Here is a 25,657-nt window from a genome sequence, read left to right on the forward strand (position 1 = left end):
AATCTTGGTTCATGTTATTCCCTTCTTATGCAGTGGATAGGAATTTACTGAACTGCTTGATCCTCTAATTAAAAAAAAAAAAATTCAGATTCCCCCCCTGCTTTTTTAGACTTAGTTTATTCTTCCTTTTATAGATCATTTAAAGTAGAACTTCATCTGCTATGCCCTGAAGTCCCCTCTTGTGTTCTTAGCCTCCACAGTAGCATATGGCTGCCAGCCCATCCTACCAGAGAGTGTCTGTATGTTCAGGGAAATGCTGAACTCTGAGTCAGAATGTGATTAACATGGATATCTGATTTTTAACAGTCCTAAGGCTGTGTTTGACTTTTCAGGATACTGTCCCTTAAACTCTGTTTTCTGTGTCAAGGCATTTGAAGCAACTTGTACCTCTTTAGGGAAAAGGAGCCAGAGACAAAAAAAAAAATTTACATCTCCTTCTTCACTCCTTAACTTAGTGTGTTTCTTGAGGCATTTAGTTGTACATGTGGAAAAAGGGAGCAATTTCCTTTGTAGATCAGTGTGAATGTAGACTCTTCAGTCTCCTTTCTTCTTGCTGGATGCTCAGACTTGTTGCAAAAGCAGAAGCATATAGAATTGAAACCAACCAGTGTATCAGATGGAGTAAAACTGATTATAAAATGATACACAACTCCAGTTTACCAGCAGCCTTGTTTTAGGCCACAGAATTCAGCAACCTCTTCCTTTTCCACTTCCCTGTAAGTCATGGTTTGTGTGTTTCTTGCTCAGTAGGGAGAGGCAGAAGCTCAGGTGCTCAGCTTAAAGCCCCAGCATTTCCTCAGTAGGCAAAGGAGGGATCAGATAAGTCCTACTTTGATGAGAGCAGAAAAAGTGGTAGCCAGTCAAAATCTCTTCTGAATAATTTGATTTGAAACCTCCGAAAGGGAAAAACTCTCCACCATGACTTAAATAACTTGTGATGTTTCCTCTGACTGCTTACATTAAAAGAAGCAGTAGGAGAACATAATTGAAAATAGGTTTTTTTTAAAAGCTCATTTTCAGAGAGAAACCAATCAGATTAATTCAGCAAAATCAGACAAAAACGTATGCAAATTCCTCAGTGATTTTGTTGTCTGCAGCCTTGTAAAGGAAGCTTTCTCATTAGTGCAGGGAGCAGAAGTCCAAATCAGACTGAATAATAATGATAAAAACATACTAGTCTATTAGGAGAAATTACTTCCCTCCTCAGAAAGAAGATGAAGTGGTGTGAGATGTTTACAGCTGGCCTGAATAGCACTTATCAAGGATTTTAATTCCTATGGCATGGTAGTAAGTAGAGGAATATAGATTAGAATTTCCAAGTTACCATAGTGTGTTTATGTAAAAGCTCTTTCTTCAGGTCAATATGTTTGAATGAGCTGCTGTTATAGATTGCTATGTCCTGTCACCACATTTTCCCCCTTGGTATTTGGCAGGAAGCAAAGAATGCAAAACAACAACAGTTGCAGAGAACTGTCAGCCGCTGAGGGGTATCTTTGGCTTCTTTCTTTTTCTAGCTTCCTTTTTCCAAGGTGAGAGGATTCCCCATTGGGCAGCAGTCAACACTTAGTTTGATGTCACCACAGAAAACAGATCTGATTATTTTTGTCTGGTGCTTAGGGATGTGATGTTTCTGCATGGAGATTCTACCTCCCTTCCTCTGCCCTCACCTTCCCCCCCCCAACCTGAAAAGGTGGCCTTCTCTCCATACAGATCCGTAAGGGCAGCCCAGTCTAACTAAGTTTTGTCTCAGCATTTTCTGTAAGGTATGATGGTGTCATACAGACAGTACTTCAAAAATGAGCTGTCATTTTGACATCTTAAGTGTACTAGTGTACTCCCATGCTTCTACCTATGGTACTAATGCAAGTAGGCAGCATTGCAAGTAATGTCTCACAACCTAAAAAGTATCTTATTTTTTAGGAGGGGAGCAGGAAATTGAGAACAGATATGCGAGATGACAAAAATGGAGTTAAAATGTGTTTATCACAGATTTATGGGAATGTGGCTTTTGGAATATGATGATGAGATAAATCTGTTCCCCATAATTGTAGTGACACAATGGGGAACTTTATGAAAGCTGAGGGCTTTTCAGGATAATTAAATAAGTTAATTTGCAATCTGGAAAAAGCACCAGCTGGAGTGTAATGATTCATTGAAATCTCAGAGTACTGCTCCTTCCATGGATAGCAGGTCTGTTTTGGTTGTGGAAACTTTCTCCCTTTGAAAACAGATGCTGTCTGTCTTATCAGATGGCATTGCTACAGCTGTTCTAAGAACATATGTGGGGCTAAGGGACCCAAGAAGCATCCTTTTCTTTCTAGGTTTCTGTACAAGGAACCCATTCAGAGTCCAAACCAACCCAATTGTCCCAGAAAGAGAAAGAGTTTGTTATTATTTTATAAATTCCCTGTATAGATCAAGTTCCTATAAACATGCATAGTGATTTTTGTGAATAAGGTTCATAAAAGCAAGTGGGATTTATCATATAGTGTAGATTCATTTCCTTTCTTCTGGGTAACAGAATGATAGTTTTGGGGAAAACTAAATGTGTAAGTTTGTTAAATGTATGATGTATAAGCATGTTAAAAACTAGTTAAGAAGCATGGACGTGGCAATTAGGATCCTCTTGCCCATAAGTCTACTGTGGGGAGCTAAGGAGCAGTCAAATTTTTCTCTGGAAATACAGAATCACAGAATGGTTGAGGTAGGAAGGGACCACAGGAGGTCATCTTGTCCAACGCCTTTGTCAGGCACGGCTACCTAGAGCCAGTTGTGCAGGACCATGTCCAGACAGCTTCTGATTATCTCTAAGAATGGGGTTCCACAACCTCTTTGGGCAACCTTAACCTAATTCAAACTTGGATTTGAGTTCCTCAAGCAGATGTTTGTTTGTGGGCTTCTGGGTATATAAGCACAAAAGCCAAATATTTTTACCATGCTGTATTCAAGAAAAGAGGCATTTTTAGGAATGCACACTGTAGCTGCTTTCCTAGGGACGCCACCTCATTTCAGCCTTCAGCTCATTACAGTTGCTCCCAGATCACTGTTGTCTGCATTGACTGATACTTCTTGTCTCTTAGCGAAGCTCAGTTTGTTTGATGATGCAAAGCATTTTTAATAAGACAGTATTTCCAGTTCAGTACTAACAGTTCGAACAGGTAGTCTTCACAGCTAACGTTAATTCACTTAATATCTTGAAATATCCCCTATCTAGCTTAAAACTCAGATTTCAGTCATCTCATTGAGTTGATCATTATTATAAAGCATATGTTAGATCTTTTGTTGTAGAAGGTACTTCATGAGCATTAACTGACCCAGATTTGTATGTTTGTTACCTGATTATTGATCCTTCCATATCTTTGCTGCAAGGATTCTTTATTTGACTTGAACTACGGAAGATTTGTGCTGTCTTCTGCAGAAATCCCCTAAAAATGAATGTTTATACCCTCAAAATCCTTCTCAGTTCTTAAAGCATGTAAACATTTAGAATTCAGAATATAAGCAAAATCCCTAACAAATTGAAGTATATGCTTCTAAGTCTTCCAACAAACATTTAAATCCTGGCATTTAACAATTAATTTGAGAATTTTAGATACTTGGTCCTGTATTAATTTCTGTGAAATTATTCCTAAATGGGACAAAGTATGTCAGCATGAAATACCTTAGCTTTAAACAGAACAGCTTTCTTTTCCAAGCTGGTTATAAAAAAAGCATGGAAATGCAGAAGCAAAGTGTTGGATATACGGCTTCTAAAATGTCATCATTTGGAGAATCCAGGAAGCTTTTTATTATTGTTTCATTAATTTTTCAAAATGTTCAAATATGTGAGACAGTATTTCTGTGCTTTGATATATACAGAAGTTTGGCTTGGTTCCAGATCAGGGCAACAATGGTGTGCTAAACAGAAGTTCATGAGGGAGGAGAGAGATGTTTTTTCTCAAGCAGCCAGCTTGGTTAGTAATGAAAACAGCAGAATAGAGACAGGCTTACAAATGAAGAAAAGGTAAAGAAAACAGTTAATATGTGTGAGGAGATATTTTTTTTCTTTTTAAAGAAGAGAATAAACTTGATTCATGGAAAGTGCACTTGTAACAAACGAATCAATGAAGATTAAACTAAGAATAACAAAGAGTCCTGAAAAATGCAGAAGTGGAGAAGTGAACACAATAGGATGAAAATATGAATAGTTTCACAGAACTTTTCATCTCCTTTTAGAAGTGGTGTGGTTTAGCCCCAGCCAGCAATTAAGCACCACACAGCCGCTCTCTCACTCCCCCGCCGTGGTGGGATGGGGGAGAGAATCGGAAAAAACTTGTGGGTTGAGATAAAAACAGTTTAATAGGACAGCAAGAGAGGAGGAAACAACAATGATGATAATAATAATACTGACAAAGGAATGTACAAGAACAGGTGGTGCCCAATGCAGCAGTTGAGCTGCATTTGCTATAGAGAGGACAAATTTGTCAGAATATTTTGACTTTCCTTTTGAAGACAGTTATTAAGCCACTAAGGTATCAGACTCCACTCCCTAAAATGGCTAATTCAAAACTAGTCATCAAAAAGTATTTTTAAATAGAAAGTGTGTTTGCATTGTCTTCAGTTTTGTTATTAAGAAGAACTAAGGATGGGAAACATTTCTTATCTTGCATATGTCTTAGCCTTAAGCTACTTCTACACATCACAGTAAGTCAAAGTAACTATCTGAAATTCTAAGCATCATACACTTAGGAAGTAATCCAGACTTCTCATTTTGGAAAAAAAACAAAACAAAAAAACCCCCAAAAAACACAAACCCCACGCTATTCTCATGTTTTCGTGTTAACACATAATAATTCTTGTGTTACTGAAAATATATGTGATCATTTGTTAGTGACAGTATTGGACAATACTCATAAGATAACATTGTATTAGGTGTTCATTAAAAATACTTGTCCCTTCCTGCACTGAAAAACATGCTCAGTGTGCTTATCAAATCTAAGGCCAAATTCTGACATGTTTTATGCAATGTAAATATTTAATAGGCTCACTGGTGCCATTTATGCATAAGGAATTGCATCTACATGAATTCTGAAGTACATGTTTAGGAGTGCATTATGCATAAGGAGTTGCATCTACATGAATTCTGAAGTACATGTTTAGGAGTGCATTATATTTTTAAGGTTCTAATACAGTGAAATTTCAGCTTAAAATTAAAACCAGTTGGACTACTATAGACTGGAAAATGCTCGTAAAGTCAATACTATCACGTCACATTGCAGGACATGCACCACCCTTAATAAACTTGCAATGTTGTAAGATTTAAATAGATTCTAATTAATTACTAGGGAAAATAGCTTGTTTTGGTTTATTTTTTTAAAAGTCTTTAATAACGTCTTTAATACTTTAATGTTAAACACATTAATAAGTGACGAGTGATGGATGTTTCCATCAAAAAGGTTTATACAATAGGGTCATCAAGAGAAATTATCCCAAAAGATTGTAGAGGAAAATGATACCAAGAGCTATTGCTTCAAGGTTATGAATAGTCATTCAATTCTACTAGTAACATAATAAATTATCTCTTCCACCTGTGAGTATTCCATCTGAAAAATGTACCTCTAACCAAAGTAAGGAATGAAAGAAGCTCCAGAAATGCTGGGCCTAAAGTTCCTTGGCTTCCACACCAGAGATGCTGAAACTAACAGTGGAGGAATACAACAGGTGGCGACAGTGGTCCAGAATGTGACAGTTAGAGGTAATGATATGTTCTGCATACTGTCAATATATTTTTTGTGTCTGTATTTAATTCAGATGCCTGACAACCTGCTTCATAATGAAATCCCACTTTGTAGCAAGAAATGAAATTTGACTCTTATCCAGTAGGATCTAAACTTTCTGTTAACAATATATATTGGGCCTCTCACTACAAGACAGACATTGAGTTGCTGGAGCATGTCCAGAGAAGGCCAATGAAGCTGGTGAAGGGTCTAGAGCACAACTCTTATGAGGAGTGGCTGAGGGAACTGGGGTGGTTTGGTCTGGAGGAGGCTGAGGAGAGACGTTATTGCTCTCTACAACTACCTGAAAGGGGGTTGTGGCAAGGCAGGTGTTGGTCTCTTCTCCCAAGTAACCAGCGATAGGACGAGAGGAAATGGCCTCAAGTTGTGCCAGGGGAGGTTTAGACTAGACATTAGGAAAAATTTCTTTACTGAGAGGGTAGTCAAACATTGAACAGGCTGCCCAAGGAGATGGTGGAGTCACCGTCACTAGAAGTATTCAAAAAACATGTATATGTGGCACTGCGGGACATGGTTTAGTGGTCATGGTGGTGTTGGGTTGATGGTTGGACTTGACGATCTTAAAGGTCTTTTCTAACCTTAACGATTCTGTGATTCTGTGAATTGCTCACAACCTGGTGATCGATAGCCTGTCCCTGAGCAGTGATTCCCCCCTGCCCCAGTCAACTCCAGTTTCTATACTGAGCATGATGTTATATGGTATGGAATATCCCTTTGGCCAGCCTGGGTCAGCTGTCCTGCTGTGCCCCCTCCCAGCTTCTTTTGCACTTCCTTGCTGGCAGAGCGTGGGAATCTGAGAAGTCCTTGACTTAGTATAAACACTACAACTACTTCACAACAACTAAAAACTTCAGTGTGTTATCAACATTACTCTCATACCAACTCCAAAGCACAGCACAGCACTATACCAGCTATTGGGAAAAAAACCCAACTCCATCCCAGCTGAAACCAGGACAAGAAGGTATTGACTGAGCACCTACTTGGAAAGCAGAATGGAGTATCATCAGAGAGGTTTCTAAGATTATTTCATTTTTAGTTGTCCTTTTTTTTTTTTTTTAGACGTGGAACTGAGCCTGTCAATTGTAACTGAGTTTTAAGAGAGCTTATTAGCTATGTCTGGTGTCATTGGTTTTGATTTTTCAAATTGTAATCCTTGTGAGCACACACAAAGTGAGAGAATATAAACAATGCCTAATGCTTGAAATTGAAATAATTTTTTCAATGAAAATTTCAAGAATTTAAATAATCTCTTCACGTTGTTTCTTTTATCTGCCACCTTCAAGCCCATTTTCTGTTCTGCAATCCCTGTTGGTGGTGTAACTTGCAGGTATATTAAGTTTTTCAAAAGACTTGAAGGCCATTTTATGATTCCACAGAAATTTCATCACTTGAGGACCCTTCTTCAGTTCTTAAATTTTGAAGTACATATGGCATGTGGCCTTCCTCATTCAAACACTCTTTGGTGTGTGGCAGCCAGTTGCGCAGGTGTCTGAGAAAGCATCTTCCACCACCGCTGCTCCCGCTACATGGATATTACAAATGCTGCCTCTTTTACTCTGTGTTGGGTAGGACTAGAAGCTGCGTCGTTCCCTTGTCTCTTCACAGCTCTGAGAATCCTTATGACCATACTGCTTGCAACAGGCACTTGGGAGACAAAAGGTGTTTTCCTGTCCTGATGAAGCAACTGGCTCTTTCTCCTCCTTTTCTTGTCCCTGAATTGAGTCTTGGTGTCTGTATTAAGGTTACTCTTCAGAAGTGACAGAATTCGTTTGGGAGATGGGGTGGACTTTGCTGTTTGACAGAGCTCTGCTTCCTCAGGACTAGCTGAAGACTCCCCATTCTCTAATCATAAGAATGATTGGCATCCCACTCCCCTGATAAAAGCCTCTGTGTTCTGTGGTCCCACAGCAGTATGTGGATTTGAGAGTTCTTTGCACTTCATGGAAGGGCCTACAAACCTTGCTTACATACTGTATGCAGCATGCGAGTCACCCCCTTGTCCCTTGAATGACTGCTGGTTTTCAGGCCAGGCGCTTTCTGCGTGGTGGATATGTGTAGAGGGATGCCAGGTCTTCAGCCTTTGCACCACAAGGCTGTTCTTGTGATCACATCTTGCTTTGTTTGCAGAGCACAGTATGCTTCAGCTCAGGATCTTCATGTAGTAAGGAGCTAATGTCCTAAACAGGAATTAGGAGTTTAAATATTTCCTGAATCTGATGTGATGTATTTAAGGAGGCTATAAAATTGCTCATGACCAGGTATTTCATTACCTATCTAAAGGCATTGTACAATTCTGTGGTTAGTTTATAATGTGCACTAACTTATTGTATTTCTTGTTCCAGTGTATTAAATATGATTGTTAGTGTGAGGCAGGCTTAATGCTATTCCTATTCCTTTTTTTTTTTTTGTACTTGATAACCACATGGTATGAACATCAAGACTGCTTTCTTATTTAAATAGTAGGTAAGTACAAAGTGATTAGTTTACCTTCTTTCAAGAATGAAAGAAATTATAAGCTGTTTCTAGACATTTTGAGGGAAATAATGAGTATTTCCTGGTGGGTGATTTTTTTAATTTTTTTTTTTTAAAGTTAACTTCCACCTCCTCCCCAAATAACTAGAACATATCAATGACTCCACATTTTTAAAGCATTTTCTATTATTTGTTGAACTGGAAATACGCTGCTTTTGGGGACGTACTATAACAGGGTTTTCTGGAAGCTCATCATGGGACAGGATTGTGATACCTCAACCTAAGCATAAATGCAACACTGTCTCCTACTGGTAGGAGTGTTTCCTTGTATATGGCAGAGCTCTGCTATGCTACTAACAGTTTTATTTGGGTATGGTCTTAAGTTTGGTTCCTAAGGATATTGCGGTATTATTCCTTTCTTCTCTTTCCTTCTCCTTTTTTTCACCTCTGATATTTTTTTCCCTTCAACAAGAGAGTCATCAAAATACGTATTTCTTTTTTTGCACATAGTTCTTGTTTTGCTTCTTTTGACTCCTGGTGCTACATCCTCATGAGCAATTTTCATATTTACCTATGGGATTAATGATTAAAAACAGGAACAAAATATCCACATAAGGAAATTCACAGTAGATGGATTCCCTAGAAGGACTTACTTTCCTTCAGCAGAACCAAAAACAACTTTCAGGTTTTTTTCTTCTAGAATGTTTTTTGCTCAAAGCCCTAGGGAGAGAAGACATGAAAGATTGATGCCTGGTTTTGTTAGTCAGACCATGGGAGGTGTGCTTTACTTCTTTGCTTGCTTTCCAAGTTTGAGTATGCAGGGCATTTGGGAACAGTGTTAATATATAAAATGCTAGGCTGGCCTTACAAGCCTTACTTTTCCTACCTCCTGGAAATATCAGTTGATTGCCCTGCAGTTAGCCCTTTCATTGTGAGTCAGCTGGTACCAATCCTCTTCAATTTTGAGTATGTCTGAATGTTAACAGTATGAAACTCAACAATAAATAAATAAACCGTGTTTCCAGTTTATTGGAATAATAATACCAACCATTGGATGATCTGGTATGTTTCCAGAGACTCAAGCAATGGTCATAATTGTACTTGAAATTGTATATTTAATGAAGTCTGTATAAACATTTTTGAGTAGTGTTTCATTAGTGTACAGGAGATTGTAGATTGCTGCCTAGTGATGTTTCCTGTGTTTGAAATGATTTTTTTTACCTTGCCATGAAATATAACATTTATTTCTCATCAGGCCAAACCATCTATAAAATGTTTTTATTCATTTAAGAATACAAACACAGAAGAGTATGGTATTGCTTTGGATTCTTGTGGAAAGTATGAACAATATATATATGTTTTTTTAACAGTGAGAAGAGAAGCAGTTTGGCTGTGGCCCAGTAAGCAGGGCACAGCCGGGAGTTGGTCAGATGAGGTTGTAGCCTTGCCTCGTGGCACTGAGATGTTGACGTGTGTTGGTCTTCCACTTCACTGCTCTAATGTCTCTGGCTTGTTTTGACTGTAATCTTTTGGCATAGGTAGCATGTAGCAGACAGGGAGTCTTGTCATGTAGTACTGAGTTTAGGCCCAGAGGCACTGATTTAAATGTATCTAATGTGTGAAATAGGATGAAAGAGATTCTACAATGGTGTACGAAAATAATTTAATGCTGTGAGTGCAATGCATACCTTCTGTAATGTCGTCTGTGTGTCTTTGAAGTATAAGAGATAAGTGGTGACTAGAGAATTTTTTTATTCTGAATGTTTTTCTTTGTTAAATAATAAGCAGCTCAAGTGTCATGTTCCTTTCGACTTTGTTAGACTTCCTTACCTGACCAAGAACACAAGTAAAGGAGATCTTATTTGATGCATTTATAGTAACACACCTTCACTGTCTTTTAAAAGCAGTCTGAGTTCTTGAGAATAAAAATAGTGAAAATGTTTGGAGGGCCAGAAACTTACATGCATTTCCTTCCCTGGAAATTAATGAGAGTATAGATGACCACTTAAATTGTTCGTATGATGTCTGTATAAATGGAATGTGTGAAAACTTAAAACCATTGTGAATTTTAAACTCAGAACGGCTGGTCATATTACTATGAGAATAAAAACTCTTGTTCACAAATAGACACTACCTTCTGAAAATTTTGACTTTAATTTTAAAATGTCACCTTCTTTCACAGCTAAATTATAGTCTGAGGAAGTTCTTGGGGAGTGAGCATACATATGTGTTATGTGATTTTTGTGTGGAAGCAAAAGGAGAAAGGAAATATGACACTTTCTCTATAAACATGTATTTAAGTATTACAGAAACATAACTTTCACATTGGTGTTTCAGGAAAACCAGATGCCTCTGCCAAAACTCTTCTGGATCAGGAATGTATAAACCCTATGAGTTACTCAAGCCAGCTAGAAGACTCTGGATGTGATGTGTCTAATGACTATGCATTCGATTCTTTAGGCATAGCTTCTGATTTTCAGCAATACGAGCATAATGTTGACACTTCTAAACGTTGGTTGGAAAGAGTTCCCCCATTGAATCTTTGCTGTACTGGCAAGGAAGAATCTCTGACTGCTCCAGTGCAGTTTTTGCAACGTCTGCTTGAAATAAGAAAACTGTCAGAAGGAGGAATTCTTCAAGCAGACTTCACAGAGCTTGAGAATGATTCTTTCACTGTATGCAATTCAGTGTTTCAGTTGCTTGACGGACTGACTGTTTTTTACAACAGTCCTAAATTTCCAGTTTCAAATTTTCTTTCTGAAGCAATTTGTGTTTTGACCAGTTTAATAACTGATAATAAATTATCTAATCATGTTTTGAAGAAGTGTTTCAAGAAGCTGGAAGAATTTAAGAAAAATCTAATTCAGATTATTTTAAGAAACGGCAGTGTCAATAGAGTAAGTATAAAACATCTTCCATTTTTCCTACACCATTTGTATACCATACTGTAATATTCTTCTGCTTTTATGTGCTTTTAAAAGTATTAGTTTGTCGTACTAGATTTTGAAGAGTACTTCTCAGAGATTTTTGAATTGTTCTTTTTTGTGATACAGACAATAAATACTCTAAAGCATTTGAAAAAGTTCTTGCTCATGCATGCAAGTTCTTCTAGTCTATTCCTGAGTATAGGACTTTTAATCTGCCTTTTTAACAGTTTTTAAAACAACTTTATAGAAAATACGAGACAAAACCACTTTGTTTGTCTTGCTATATGAAGATATAGTATAGATATTCACAAAGTGACTATACAATTTTTTATTCTTTCTTGTGCACCTAGCTTAATAGCTTGGTTTGCTTCAGAAGATCTCCATCAGTCTAGACATTTGCAAATTTGTTTGAAAAATAAATGAGCAAATGAGTGAAGAATTCAGAAGTGGCATGTACCCAGCACAAACAGCAAATAGAACTGAGCTGCATTTTGTCTGTATTCATAATTTTTCATTGTTCCATGCTTCGTCTTGTTAGTTACCTCATTCAGCTGAAATATCCCTAGTCTGTCTTCACAAGACTTCCCATAAGTAATGAATTCCATTGTCTGTCTTAGGATTTTTGGTTTTTATTCTGTCTTTTAGAGTTACTTGGAATAGGCATGATGGTGGGATTGTTTGAACTTAGACGTACCGATTTAGTGTCCGTATGTGTGTAACTACACTATCATTATAATAAATGAACATCATATCCCTCTAATCTGTGGAGCCTAAAGAATGCTGACCAGGTACTAGGTCCCTATTTTAGGATGAGCTCTAGAGTTGGGTTTAGCAAAATCAGAGCCTAGACATCTGCTATACCTGTGGGCAGATGTACCTATTTGTCTTAATTTAAAATGAGTCCCACTCATTGTGTATTGTGTATTTTATCGCAGAATGTAAATATCAAACAAATATCATTATCAAACTAGGGGAGAAGGGGCATATGCCTGTATTTTGGTTAGATGTAGGAAAACAAAAGCATTCAGAAGGAAAACTTCATATACTGAAGATTTTCTAGGACTAGAGCCTTGTGTCTCTAATACCAGCGTGCCTTATATTTCAGTGTCACCATGGTGTGATACTTAGTTTTTAATTAGAGGTGTCCCTAGCCAGTGTTTTGAAAGGATGTGAGCATACATACCATTCGTGTGGTATTAGGAATAGAGCAATGCAGGTGTGACTCCTTTTATTTTTTGTGTGATTACAGGATACAGAACAAAGAAAACTTGAGCAGGCTCTCAGTAGGACTTCTTCATATTTGATGATGTCCAGTGATTCCACCTGTTCCCCCCCTCTATCTGAATGGGAAGTTAATAAATAATTAAAGTTAATTGTAGGAGCGCAACCAAGAGGTTATCCAGAGAGGGATTACTTGGTGATTGGAGGAACCTGGGGAGAGTACAGGAAAAAAAGCAAAGTTTAAGTGAGAGGTGTTACACCCTAAATGAGAGAAAATACCCTCATAGGTTAGGGACATTTCAAGTCTGCAAAGTGCTTTAAGAAATTCAGGAAGGAGGTAGTATGTCTACATAATTTGCAAGTGGCACCTTTTCTCTGAATAACTTCTCTGAAACAGATGGATTTTTATGAGATGTTTTATATCTTGCTTCCACCAAAATATTGACTTAACAGTCATTCCTATCGGCAGCCTTTACTTCAATCAAACAGACTCAAAGAGTTTAAAAATTGTATAAACCAATTCTTAAGGAATAATAGTGATAGTTTCCATATTTCTAGAAAAAAAGGGGAAATCTGTGTAGTAATTGAGATATTTATAAAGGTTTATTGAAAAATTCTTTTTAGAGGTTTGTTTTTCTTTAAATTGAATTGAATATGGAAATAAATATGTAGAATTCAGAATTAGTAGAGGAAATGGTATAACTAATTCTTCATGTGCTGTGTACCAGAATATCTCCCAGGGACACTTTATGCTTCAGTTTTAATCATCAATGTTTACTCAAGTGGTGATTGAAATATCAAGATTATAGGTTTAAAATAAAATTACCATTAATTACGAGCTGTCATCTAGAAAGAGTGGCAAACTGTATGAATTTTTGTTCCAGGAGGGTGCTTAAATGCCTGCAGTATAAAAACATAAGGAATTTTGTTGTATATAGCCTTACTCTGACAAAGCATTCGTACAGACAGCCACCAATGCAGCTACAGTATTTGACACAACTTTCCCTTTGCCACCCTCACCAATAAAACTGTCAGGAGCTGTTACTGAGGACAAAGGGCTGTGGGAAACACCAAAAAGTGAACAAAGAGAGAAATGACTGTGGATTACACTTAATGCCTCATCTTCAAAAGCAATTCCAGCATTTTGCAGAGCAAATAAAATAATTTTAAAAACCTTTGAGAATTGGAAAAGACATAATTATCTCTACATTAGATGTAAAGGAAGAAAACCAGCAGCAGAATTACTTGTTTTAACTGCTGAGTCAGATTGTTTGAGATGTTCCTAATTATAAAGCACTGGAAGCTGTAGGAACCAGCAAGGACATGTACTCACTGTTTTTTGGCCTGGATTCACTTGCCTAAAGCTGTGCACTTTGGATAGATTTTTTTTTTTTTTTACCTGAAACTCCAAATTGACATGAGTATAAAAAAAAAAAAAAATCATTTAAGATAGGGAGGTAAAATAACAGGAAATATTACTTAAAACCATTTAAATCAAAGAACCACAAATAAAAGTAGCCTCTTGAATTTTCCTTTTTAATTTTTCTCCTCTGTCTCCACGTTCGGAGGGCAGCTCAGAAGTCTGCATACAGCTGTCAGACACACAATCTTTTGGAAGAGATAGGAAGTATCTAGGAGTCTTAAGTCATGGCTGCTAAGGGTGAAGCATGAATGCTCTGCTGTTAAATCATCTGCTCAAAAGCCTGCCTCTACACGTTCTACTGGCATAGTCTTTTGTCCCTGTACGGCTGCTGCAGAAATGCTTGTGAGGATCCTGTGTCTAATTCTGGTAAAGACGAGCTCTTGCTCTTGTTGCTCTCGTGTTGCAAAATCTACGGTAGTCGCTGCTGATCTGTGGAGCAAGTGCTTTGCTTGTCACCTATTTTTGAATCCCCAACACTGAGACTCTTGGAGGTTTGTATGGGTGTGTTGGTGCGTTGCCTTTCGATGTGCAAATTGTTCATTCACTGTCAGCAGAACCACTGTCCTATTTATGCAGGTACTTTGCAAGTCCTGCTTTGAAGCAGAAATGCTGTCATATTGCAAGAAAACTCTGCCAGACTAAATTCAGCTTCCAGAACCCACTGGCTCTACTTTTCAAATGGACTGTTCTCTACAACCTGACAAAATGTGGGAAAACATTTCCCATGGAAAACTTCCATAGGAGACGTGATATATAGTTACAGCTCCCATGGAGTAGAAGCTTTGTCTCTTCTCCTTCAGAAAGGAAGCACTGGAACATTTTTTTCCTTAATCTACCCTGTCAAATCCCAAAATCTATTTGGAATTTAACAACAGCTCTTTCCTTCCACCTCCACAGGGACATAGTGAATGTGGATCTTCTGTGCAAGCATCACTTGCTCACTGGCACTGAGATGTGCCAGTTTTGTTTGAGGTTTGTCTCTGTTGTCCAGGATGTGTTGGAACAAGGGATCATTTCTCCTATTTTAGACAAACGCAACAGTTGGAGGCACTGGGGATTCCCAACTCCCTGTGCTGTTCAGAATAGCATGTGAGTTTCATGTTTCTGGTGAAAGTTTTGCACAGCTCATTGCAGTAGGGCACTTCAGAGTGGACACTAAATTCCTTTTACATGGGCAGCATCCTGGAGCCTGTCTGGAAACACACTGTGGTGAACTTGAGCTGCCTGTCATTTCATAGTACACGGAATGAGCTTTAGATATCAAATCCCTATAACTGAAATTACTTCATACATGTCTAGTTTACATCCCTCGTATATACAGCTGTGCAAAACTTCAAAACAATTATTTTTAAGGAATTCAGAGTCTCATTTTTTACTTTGAAGAGAGAAGAAAAATACTTTTATATATAGCTTCTTTCAGTGCAGTTCAGATATATTCAAAGCTGTCGTGGCCAAATACAGTCACGGGGCACTGCATTACATAGGATTTATGTGATGTGATCCCTAGTGGTGTCACACAAGTGTATCAGCTTTGTTGACAGAAGTTCAGTTCACCGGTTGTACTTCCAGGTGTGCATGGCTAGGTTATATGCCAGAAGATCCTGACCTTGACCTTGGATTCTGTACAGAGACCTGTGTCTGTTTCTTGGACCTCTTATTTTAAGGGTTAACCAAAACACTGAAATAGAATACAACAGTACATTGCCTTCAGGATCAGAGTAACGTCGAGCTGTGTAGGGCTCTCACTAGATACTGCTTTCTGGTGCCTTGTTCATGTTCAACCAATACCTCATCCATGTGCCCCACCTCACTCATCTCTTTCAAACACGACCCAGAAAGAAAAGAGATGTGTTGCAGTGAAATGTGGTTGTTTGCTTCTTCTCATGCTATGTTTAAAACATCAATACTGACTTCAAAGGTGCTGTCAAGAGTCATGAATTTCTTGCTCTGTTCAAACAAAGCAAAAAAAAAAAAAAAGTTATGTGCCATTTCCTTCCTTTCTTTTTAACCCTTATCCCCTTTGGAAATTGGCTACTCTAGGCTTGTTGCTTTGAAGTTGTTTTGTGTTGACAGTATCTGAATGGATACTGAGACATGAACATAGTCTCTACGAACTTTTCTTGTCCTGTTTGGGACTTTACTGTCTGTTTTAATTTTTCTTTCTCTTATGTTCCATCAAAAAGTCTATGTAAAGTTTTGCAAATGCTCAAATATTACTGTTGATGTATTTAGCAGAAAAACAAATGCAAGAATTCTAAGTAGTAGTTTAATGCCTTTACCAGATGTTTGTGTGGGAAAGGATTCACAATTCTTCATGAAAATAACAAGTTGAAATGTAATACAGCAAAAAGCAGAGAGAAATGTTTGAATCTTATTGGCAATTATAATAATGAAATGTATGGAAGCGTGCTTGTGCAATTCAAAAAGTACCCATTAATCAGAACCATGGTTTTGAATATTTTCTTATCTAGGATACAATTTGTATGATTCATTAATGACTGAAATTGCCTGGAAGAGAGTAGTCATAAACAAGTATGTATAGTTGTGGGTGACAATAAATTCCCCTGGCCGTGTATAGTTTGCAGTTTCTTTTGTCAGCAACTGCTAGGACAGTACTTAACTCATCAGTTTACAACAGTCTTGCCAGCTCAGTGGCAAATAAGATATAAAAATAGTTATTCACGTCACCGGTGGCTCCCAAGTATAAAACTAATGGGCTTCAGTTTTCCTAAATTAATTAAGTCCCAAGGGGGATGTCATGGCTCTTGAGACATGGTACATTTTCATTGGCCAAAGAATTTTGCTTATCTTGTGGAAGAGCAGTTCGTTCGCATCAATATTAAAATGTGTTGCGAGGATTTTATGGTCTAGTAAGAGTCAGTGTTTGAATATCTTGATTGTTCAATTAAATTTTCTCAGCAATTTGTTGTCCTATGTAGAGAGCTATTTAAGTCAAATGGTAATCAAAATCCATTGTCTTGTAAATCACTACTGTCTAAAGCAATCACCAAATTGACTGACTCTCATTTACTTCAGTAAAGTGGATCATAGGAGTAACTAGACAGGAATGAATGAAAGAAAAATGTTGTCTCTCTCTTAGATGTTTGTCCTCCTTCCCTGCTCAGCCATCCTCAGTTGATACTAAAACTCAGATACTAAAGCTTCAGTTACTGGAGAGTTACAGGATGAAGTTAACTGGATTTTTTTTCTACCATTAGGGCAAAAATGTTTTATTGATTGTTTCCAACCTGCTTATATTGCTGTTTTGTCAGGACCAACTCTTTTCCTAATAACAAATACTGTCATCACCTGTTTTTATCCAAGTAATTAACTAGTGTTCAGGGTATTACAGATTAAATGTATTTAATGAGGACTTAAAATATTACAGAGAAAAAAGTGATGGAATAAGCCATTGTCTAGGCTCATCTCTTGATTTACAAATTAAATATATTAGGGCCCTTAACAGAAGAATACAGGAAGTTCGTGTTTTTGTTGACTATAATAGGACATTATATGTATATCTAAAGCTGTTTGTTTCCTCTGCCCCCAGTGTCCCTCCAGTGAATGCTTTCTGTCAGAGCTCTCTTAACTTTCCGTAGCATCACATTAGCAATGTCATTTTGCTTCTTTGGCATCTCTGCGATATTTGCAGCTGAGACTGCGTGGAACAATATCAAAGCTCATCCCTCAGTCCTTATCATGCCTGTGTAAAAGCATTTGAATTCTCTCTAGACCTTGTTTTCTGTTATTCTTTCTGTGTTATTGAACGAAAGGACCTAAAATGGTTAATTTTTTGGTGTCTCAGAGGTACCATAGTAGGTGGTTATTCAAAGAGGTGATAGGACCACCTTAACTCCATTGCTTCATTACTTACCCCAGCTCTTTAGTTCCATTCTTGTCACTTCGAGATGGAGATCTAGAGCTGTTCCTTCTGTAAGGATTGTTGTCCTCTTCACAGAACAATTCTGTTTGTTGCTTTTAACAGAGATAGTGCTGTGTTGGTTTTTTTTTCTTTTGCCTCGAGGGAAAAATTACCTCTTACATCCTTTAGTTTTTGAAGGTGGCTGTATATCCCAAAAACAAAGTTTGCTTGGGGTTTTTGATAGTAGTCCTCAAGCATTGCTTGAAATGTGTGTACATACTTCAATAATGAGAATCTGAGGGTTTCTCTGGGTTTTTTGCATGTTTACTAATGAAGCATTTCTCATAGCTTAAATTTGTCATGCTTCTCTAGGAATTATTTTTGTGTGCCCAAATGGGGTGTGTGTTTGTGTTATGGTGATAGGATAGAAATGAAAAGTAAGCTCTGCAGAGCCTGTTCTCTACAGCCAGTTACAAAGGCAGTTAAGTATTCCTTGCTTAACTTTCCATTGCTCAACTCTTGCAGTGAAATCCACAGCCCTAAACAAGGTACCTCTGTTCTTCTAGGTAATGCATGCCAGATACTTGGCATCTTTAAATGGTTTTCAAAGTAGCTCACACATTGTGGGCAGAGGGATGAAGAGTGAAGAATTGGGAAATAAACATCTGAAATCCATTTTCATTTGCAGGGACTGTCTGTAAATCTTAGACACTTAAATGAGACATTGATTTACATCCCTGAATTTCTTTAAGGATGACCAGCTCACTCTTTAGTTTAAAAAACTAGAAGCTAAAGAATACCTGCTTTATGTAATTTATCCAGTGACTTTTTCTAAGCAGTCATCAGATTAAAAATTTGAACCCATAACACTTCTGCTCTCGGTGAGCTCACAATTGTTGCCTAGTGTCTTCTGCATCCATTAACATGGCTTGGTGACGCAGCATCAGCAGGCAGCATGGGCAGTTCTTCACTTCTCTAGGCTTTTGACCAGGACTATTTAAGAAGTGGGAATGAAGAGAAACATTAATCTGAATGTCAGATAGGAAAAACTTTGTTTCTAGAGCTGCTTCTTCATATAGGTATTAAAAAAATGGGCAGCAGTAAATCAGAGTTGTCTCAGAGTGGCAGGTGTTGTGGATGCTGTTTGTTTAACTGTGATTGATACTGTCTTCCTGATGACAATGTTTACTGGATCTGGTCTCTTGGATGATTTAGATATTTAGATGCCTACTTCATGAATCTCAAGAAGATGCATACATTCAAAGCATTTGTTATGGAACTCATGCTAGAAAAATATTAATGAAGCTGAAAAAGACGTTCTCTAATGCTTTAATGTTTCGTAATTGGATAAAGAAAGCAGCTAGAGAAGTAGCAGCAAGTTGTGCTATATACTGAATGTTTATACTTCACAGGAAGGGGAGGGGAAAGGTTTGTGTATGTCAGTCAATCAGAGGACATACTACTTAAGGGTGGTCCAGTCTCTGCAGGTGCTGGGTCTGGTCAGAGTCTGTCCTCCTTCTTCAGGAGTAACAGCTATCCCTTGGACAGGGAAGGGATCCTAGGAACACCTAGGAAATAGTCTGGGAAATTGGCTTCTGCCAGAGGGCTTGGTGGTGTGAAGAAGCAGTAAGGGACGGGGGGAATAGGGAGGTGGCTGCAAGCATGTCTCTCCTTCACAGCAGTTTCTGTGGTCTGTCATCTCCTTGCTCATGTGGCAGCAGCCAAGTTGGCTTAGTTTAGCCTGTGGACAGCAGCAGGCAAATGCACTAATTACTGCCTGTTTTGCTAGGGAGCAGGCGTGTTAGATAAAAGCATATTTGGAGCCAGGGGGATCCCGCTGATCAGTGAATCCAAAAGTGACTTTTAGGCAGCTTATAAACATAAACATATTTTTCAATCCGTGAGCAGAAAAAATTGCACCTTCACACTCCCAGTCTGACATGCAGGCTTCATGGTCAGTGAAGATGACTGGGAAGTAGTAAACTTCCTTGGAGATCTTCCTTCCCCACTCCACAAATTCAACAAAGCTTTATTTAAGCCAGTAGGTTGCACATTTCTTTCAGTGACTACCATGATACCTACTGCTGGCATTTATGGCTTTTCCAGCATCACTCACCAAAGTGTTCTGGTTTTCAGAATGCTTGGTAGGCTGAGTGCAGGTTATTTATTTCTCCATCTCCATCCTCTGCATGGCAGGCAGGTGTTGTATTACAGTAATTCTTTTCCAGATATCAAAATACCTGGGTTTAATTTTCATTATTTTTTTCTTTTTCTGGTAAAAAAAAAAGTTCATCCATTTTGCATTTTAATTTGTTTTTTGTAAACATTTTTGGTGCATGCAGTCAAACATGTTGCAAATAGACCCGCCTCTATTGCATGTCACGCTGTCAGAATGCTTTTCAAAGCAAGTTCTGCAAAACAGTACCGAAATACCGTAATATAAAAAGCAGCTTGCAGCAGTGAAGCTAACTGATGGTCCTAGCAGAGAACATCAGGTTTAGAAGAGTGAAGAGAAGCATGAACAAGATTATGAAAGGGTAAGGGCAGAGCAAAGGCTGAGATGAAGCTTACAGAATAAAGAATTGGAATAATATGTATCAAATCCCAAGACAAAGATAGGACAAATAGTGCAGCATGAGCAGGAGGAGGGATAAATGACAACCATCAAATTAACAAAGGAAGCAACATGACAGTAAGATAAGAAAAGGGATACTAATACTCTCTGTATAAAAGTGAAACTTTGCAATTGATGTTGATGAGTTATGCGTGGAAGTCAGATTGGACTAAATTGGCAAAGGTGATGTCAACTCAAGGCAAAAAGACTGTTTTGTTTTTAACACCTGATGGTTTGAGAATACTTGTATAATTACTTGCCTTACTCCTCTGTTGCCAAATATGCCAGTCGCTTTGGGACTGTTACTTGGCATGAAAGTTGTAAGCTAGTGAAACAGAAACTGAGGTGCAGTTTTCATAGTTGCAGGGTATAGTGAATCGTGCAACTCATGAAGGAATTAAACTCACAAATTTTGGATAACTGTTACTAAAGAAAAGTCTAATACATTCTGAAAGATGAATTCTAAACAAATAAATCATAAGTAAAGATTTTTTTTTCCTGGTTTCCTGGGGAAACAAGGCTCATAGGAGTGTGCTCTTTGTTTTGCTTTTCAGTCTTTTCCTCTATCAGTAACTTTTGAAAGTGATAGCCAGTTTGAAATTACCTGAAAGGAGAAGTGGAAGGTCAAAAATACCTTCCACTTAAAATTGGTGACTGGGTGAGCAAATTAGTATGCTTGAGGCAAGCAGAACGTTGACATAATATATTCATTTTGGCAGCAGCCAGGTAGACATTCCACACATCCTTCCCTATGTGTAAAGCTTCCACACATCCTGAGGAACATGGAAAGAGAACAGAAACTGTGGTTTGGGAGGAGATGATGCACCTCCCAAACTGTGAACTAGGCTCCGTTATTTTCTTGTTTCTGATCATATTTTTTACAATCTAATTTTCTGACTGCTTTTAACTGTGAATCCCTGAAGAGCATAGGTTTTATTTCAATCTATACCATTAAGCAAGCCCAAGGGATTAAAAGATTTCTGTTCCTTTTTTGATGTTTGATAGATTTGAGAGCTGAAGATACGCTTTTATTTTTAATGAAACTGCGTACTAGTTGAACTATTATCAGTTTGAACGTTTCCAGAGTTTAATTAGCAATACATGAACATTGTTGTGAAACACGCAGTCTACTGCTGTTGCTATTTACAGATTTATGGCTTATATGCTATAAATTTGTTCTGTATGCATTTAATGTATACATTCTGTGAGCATCATTTTAACCTTAATTCTTTGTTGTCTCCTTATTTCCTTAAAATATACTGAGAGATCCACCAAAATACAATATTAAATCCATATTCTTTAACAAATCAGTTAGCAGGTGAGATTTTCAGTGGCTTCAACACCCATATCTCAAGTACCTTAAGTACCGTCATTAGAAAATGCCGATTTACTTCCCTTAGAAGAGGCTCGGGCTTTAAATTTGAAGACCCCCTGTTACCTAGTCCTGCAAAATTCCAACTAGAAAGTGGTAACTCTTGCAAACAAGAAAGGATACAGAAATTTTGTGATAGTTCCTATTTTAGTTAAATCTCGGCTGCTAGCATTAATAACTACAAAAAAAATTTTCATTTGTTTCACTATGTGTCTAAAATTTTTGTAAGCAAATAGAAGAGAGCTTAAAGAACAAATATAATCATGTTTGTGTGTAAATATATACATTTAGTGTGTTCTTTGGGAGAGGCAGCATTGAAAAACTACTTTGTTGCGCCTAATGCAGGCTGAACTACTATGTAATTTTTATCTCTGAACTGTTGAATCAATGAGTTTTGCCTGTGTGAGAATTACAGAATATTGACTAATGACTAAAGAAATTTCTTTAGTTTGTAAAGATGTTAAACATGTTACATACAACTGTTTTTTTCATCTTAATGTAAGATTTGTTCACAATTCTTATATAGTAGAACTCAATGTAGGGTAGAAGTATTCATGAAAAGGATTAGGCAAAATTAATTTTATTTGTACAGAAACATTTTAAATTGTTGTCCAAATCTGCTCAACGTAGAGTTAATTAAGCTTTATTTGATGTAATCTGTTCAAAGGGTATCTGCAGAATCATTATGTTCTAATTTCCACTATCTTGCTACCAGAAAAAAAAAAGGGCAAAATGGGTGATTCATGAATGGAGAAGTCAAGTTACAAAGGGCAGAGCAGTGTCTGTTTTGCCTTTTTTTTCTTTGCTCCTGGTGATGGCTGCAGGTTTAGTTTATAGAACACCTGAGACTTCCAGAACGTAATGACTAAATCATACTAGTCAAGAAAATTAGGAAATCAGGTACTAAAAACCCATCATCAAGGTAGATTTCCATAAGCATAAGCGTCTTACTATGTAAATTTAAATTTGAATTACAGTGAGTTCTTATTTTACTTCTGCTGGGGTTAAGAATGTCATATAAGGCATGTCCGGTGTTTTTTAATTTTTTTTTTTCACCCTTCTGTACTCAAGCTATTACATTGCAACCACTGGTTGGAAAAAGATTGTGGAAGGCTGCCTGATATCTTGAGAGCTGCCCAGTATAGTGGATCCCAGGAACAACCAATCCGTTTTTCTTTTCCTCAGTGAAGAGGCACAAAAGGCTGGGGAAGAGATGGGGCAGGAGTAGCTGATAAAGCAAAGAGGAACTCTCCTATGTGAAACATGCAAAAGATTTTGTATTCAGTTTTGTTTCATGTTGACGTGAAACAAATTTCTCAAACATGTTACCTGGGGTGGAAGAGAAGTGTGAGGTGAAGGGGAAGGAGGAGGCATCATAACCCTAGAATAGCAGCAAGCTGCTGACGGAGTGTTTGCATGAATATTGATTCACTTAGATTAAAGTATCTGCACCAAGCAGAGTTCAGTGTTCTGACTTCAGACAGTATAAATTTGAACAGGAATCTCTTACATCCATGCGAGTGCTGTAACTTGGCAAACAGGATTTCAAGGGTCTCCTGTCTGCGTCACATTTTGAAAAAAAAAACACTACTCTCTATTTTCTAGCTCACTTGCTTGCCAAAGGCAAATTAGCAAGTGTACTCAATGTTACACTCTGAAAATATAGAACTATAAAATATGTATCCATCCTTAATCTATAAAAATAAGTAAAAATTAGTGGGGACTAATGGAAAGGATGCTATTTTTAAGCATTGTTTCAATGTCAAGCAACGATTTGAAGCAGTCGTACCCTTTCGGAACGTGGGTGCTGTCAAGGCAGAACTATTCAGGTGTTGCAAACGTTGTTTCTGTCATACAGTATTAGTAGATACTATGGAAGATCTTTCAAAACTTTAAATGTCTAGATTATTTTTAGGAAGAGGAGTCATTGTTTTGTTTGGAAGGGTATACATTTCCAGTATGTGGAAGTCTGATTTTAATTCATATATCCTCAAAGCACAGGCAGGTGCATGCATTACACTATTCTTTCATATAATTTTAATTGTTCAGAAACCTATTTTTATCTCACCTTCATTCACATTTTATATTTGTAGGATCTTTGGTGTATACATTTATGAATTATTTTAATCTTACAGATTTTTCAAAGCTGTATGTGTACAATTTATGAATTGTCTTTAATATGAGGAGTTTACTTTGTTTTATCTCTGACTGCAGATTTGAATCTGAACATAAAGAGTTGTCTTATCTTTTATACTTTTTGTATTTGTTTTGGGTTTACACACTGAAGTGAGATGAACAACAGCAAAGTTTTATTAAAGTTTTATGTTATAACTGTGAATAGGAGATTGTGTCATACTGGCCAGATGATAGCCAAGCTGATCAAACTCCTCAGCTGTAAGAGGCTGGTAAATCAGCATTGCATCAACTGGCAGGGCAGTTTGACTAACTGACCAGGCAAACAAGCAGTAACTGTAAATGGGTGGCTACCTAATTAATGTTTTTTACAGCAGAAGTTTTCAGTCCACCTCACTGTCTGCTTACCTAGCCCAAAATTTTGTCAGTAACAATTTTATGGGAGACAGTGTTGAAAACCGCAGTAAAGTCAAGGTGCATGATACTCATTGCGTTCCCCTCATCTACTCAGCCAGTCATCTCATTGTAGAAGGCTATCAGGTTGGTTAAGTATGGTTTCCCCTTAGTATATCCATACTGACTACTACCAGATCGCCTTCTTGCCTTTTGTGTGTTTCAAAAAGGTTTTCAGGAGCATTCATCCTATCCAAACTTGTAAATGGTGGGCAAGTATTTTTATTCATATTTTTATATATATGTGTGTGAGTGTATGTACACACACCTGCGCTGGCTAGAGGAATAAACTAGATTCTTAATAGGATGCGGTGGTCTGCTTTTGAGTGGTTAAAACATGGTAGTTATTCTTAGACATACAAATTTGCATCAGAGTATCCTTTTGTCAGTCAAAAATAGTCATCTACCAAGACTGAATATTAATGCTGTAGGGGTATACATTTATATAAAAATATAAATTATAGTCATATTTAATGTATATTACTTTTTTATTTGAAAGAACTGCAGTACATTTATATATAGAAATGATAATTTCTCCTATTATGAAATAGTGTTGTGTTTACTTTGTAAAGCAGTATGTTTCATTACATAATAGCTATACATTTCCATTTCAGGGAACAAAGAAAACAGGGTGGGTTTTTTTCAATAGAAAAGACTGTGGCAAAGAAAAAATTACTAATATAGTTCTCATGTAAGTTCACATCGGTCCTCCTGTGGTTCAAGAGAAGAGCCTTGGTTACAGCTTGTTAAACAATACGAAAGTCAATTGTTTGAATTTGAAAATACAGTGTATCTTCTATCAGTTAGCATTTAATCGTTTATCCCTGATAACTCCAGTATAGCTTTTAGCTTGCTCATGCATTTGAATTTCAAAGAATTCATTTGTTCATTTGTCTACCTGTGACGCACAGAATTGCTGTATGTGCATGGGAGTCACGGGCATGATGACAGCTGCCTCCTGGGGCACTCACACTTCGGCAGGAGTTTATTCAGATTATGGTTTCCTGTACTAATCTTTTGAGAAAGCAAAGTTTCTAGGTAATGGATGTGGGTTTTTCATATATCTCATATGTATGTAATTAATAGAGTTTTAACCCTTTAGCATTTTGAATTTGACTTTTTTCTTTAAAATTTTAATATGTAAATCCCATTTCTATTTAAGGTAATTATTTGGGGTGAAAAAGATGGAGACATATTTGGAAACATTAAATATACTATTTCTCCTCTTTAGTTTCAGGCACTGCATGCTGTATCAAACACTCTGGCTTTGCTAGGAAGGAGCAACATACTAAGAAATTCTTTAATATCGCTTCTACTGTCAGAAGTACGACAGTTTGCTGAGCACCTGTTGCAAGCCCACCAGGTATTGTCATCTTTTCTTTTTGAGAAGGGCCGAAGAGTGG

General features: G+C 37.4%; 1 protein-coding gene across 1 annotated transcript in view; it reads left to right on the plus strand.

Moving 5' to 3' along the window:
- Window positions 1–25,657, plus strand: part of MEI4 (meiotic double-stranded break formation protein 4) — a gene marked incomplete at both ends in the record, with an annotated part of 81,880 nt that overhangs the window by 14,506 nt on the left and 41,717 nt on the right. The window contains 2 exons of the mRNA XM_081998507.1: window positions 10,587–11,146; window positions 25,486–25,617. Coding sequence (XP_081854633.1) covers window positions 10,587–11,146; window positions 25,486–25,617 — 692 coding nt within the window. The remainder of the gene's footprint in view (window positions 1–10,586; window positions 11,147–25,485; window positions 25,618–25,657) is intronic.

The sequence above is a fragment of the Phaethon aethereus genome, assembly GCF_964289735.1.
Source record: "Phaethon aethereus genome assembly, chromosome: 3".
Classification (NCBI taxonomy): domain Eukaryota; kingdom Metazoa; phylum Chordata; class Aves; order Phaethontiformes; family Phaethontidae; genus Phaethon; species Phaethon aethereus.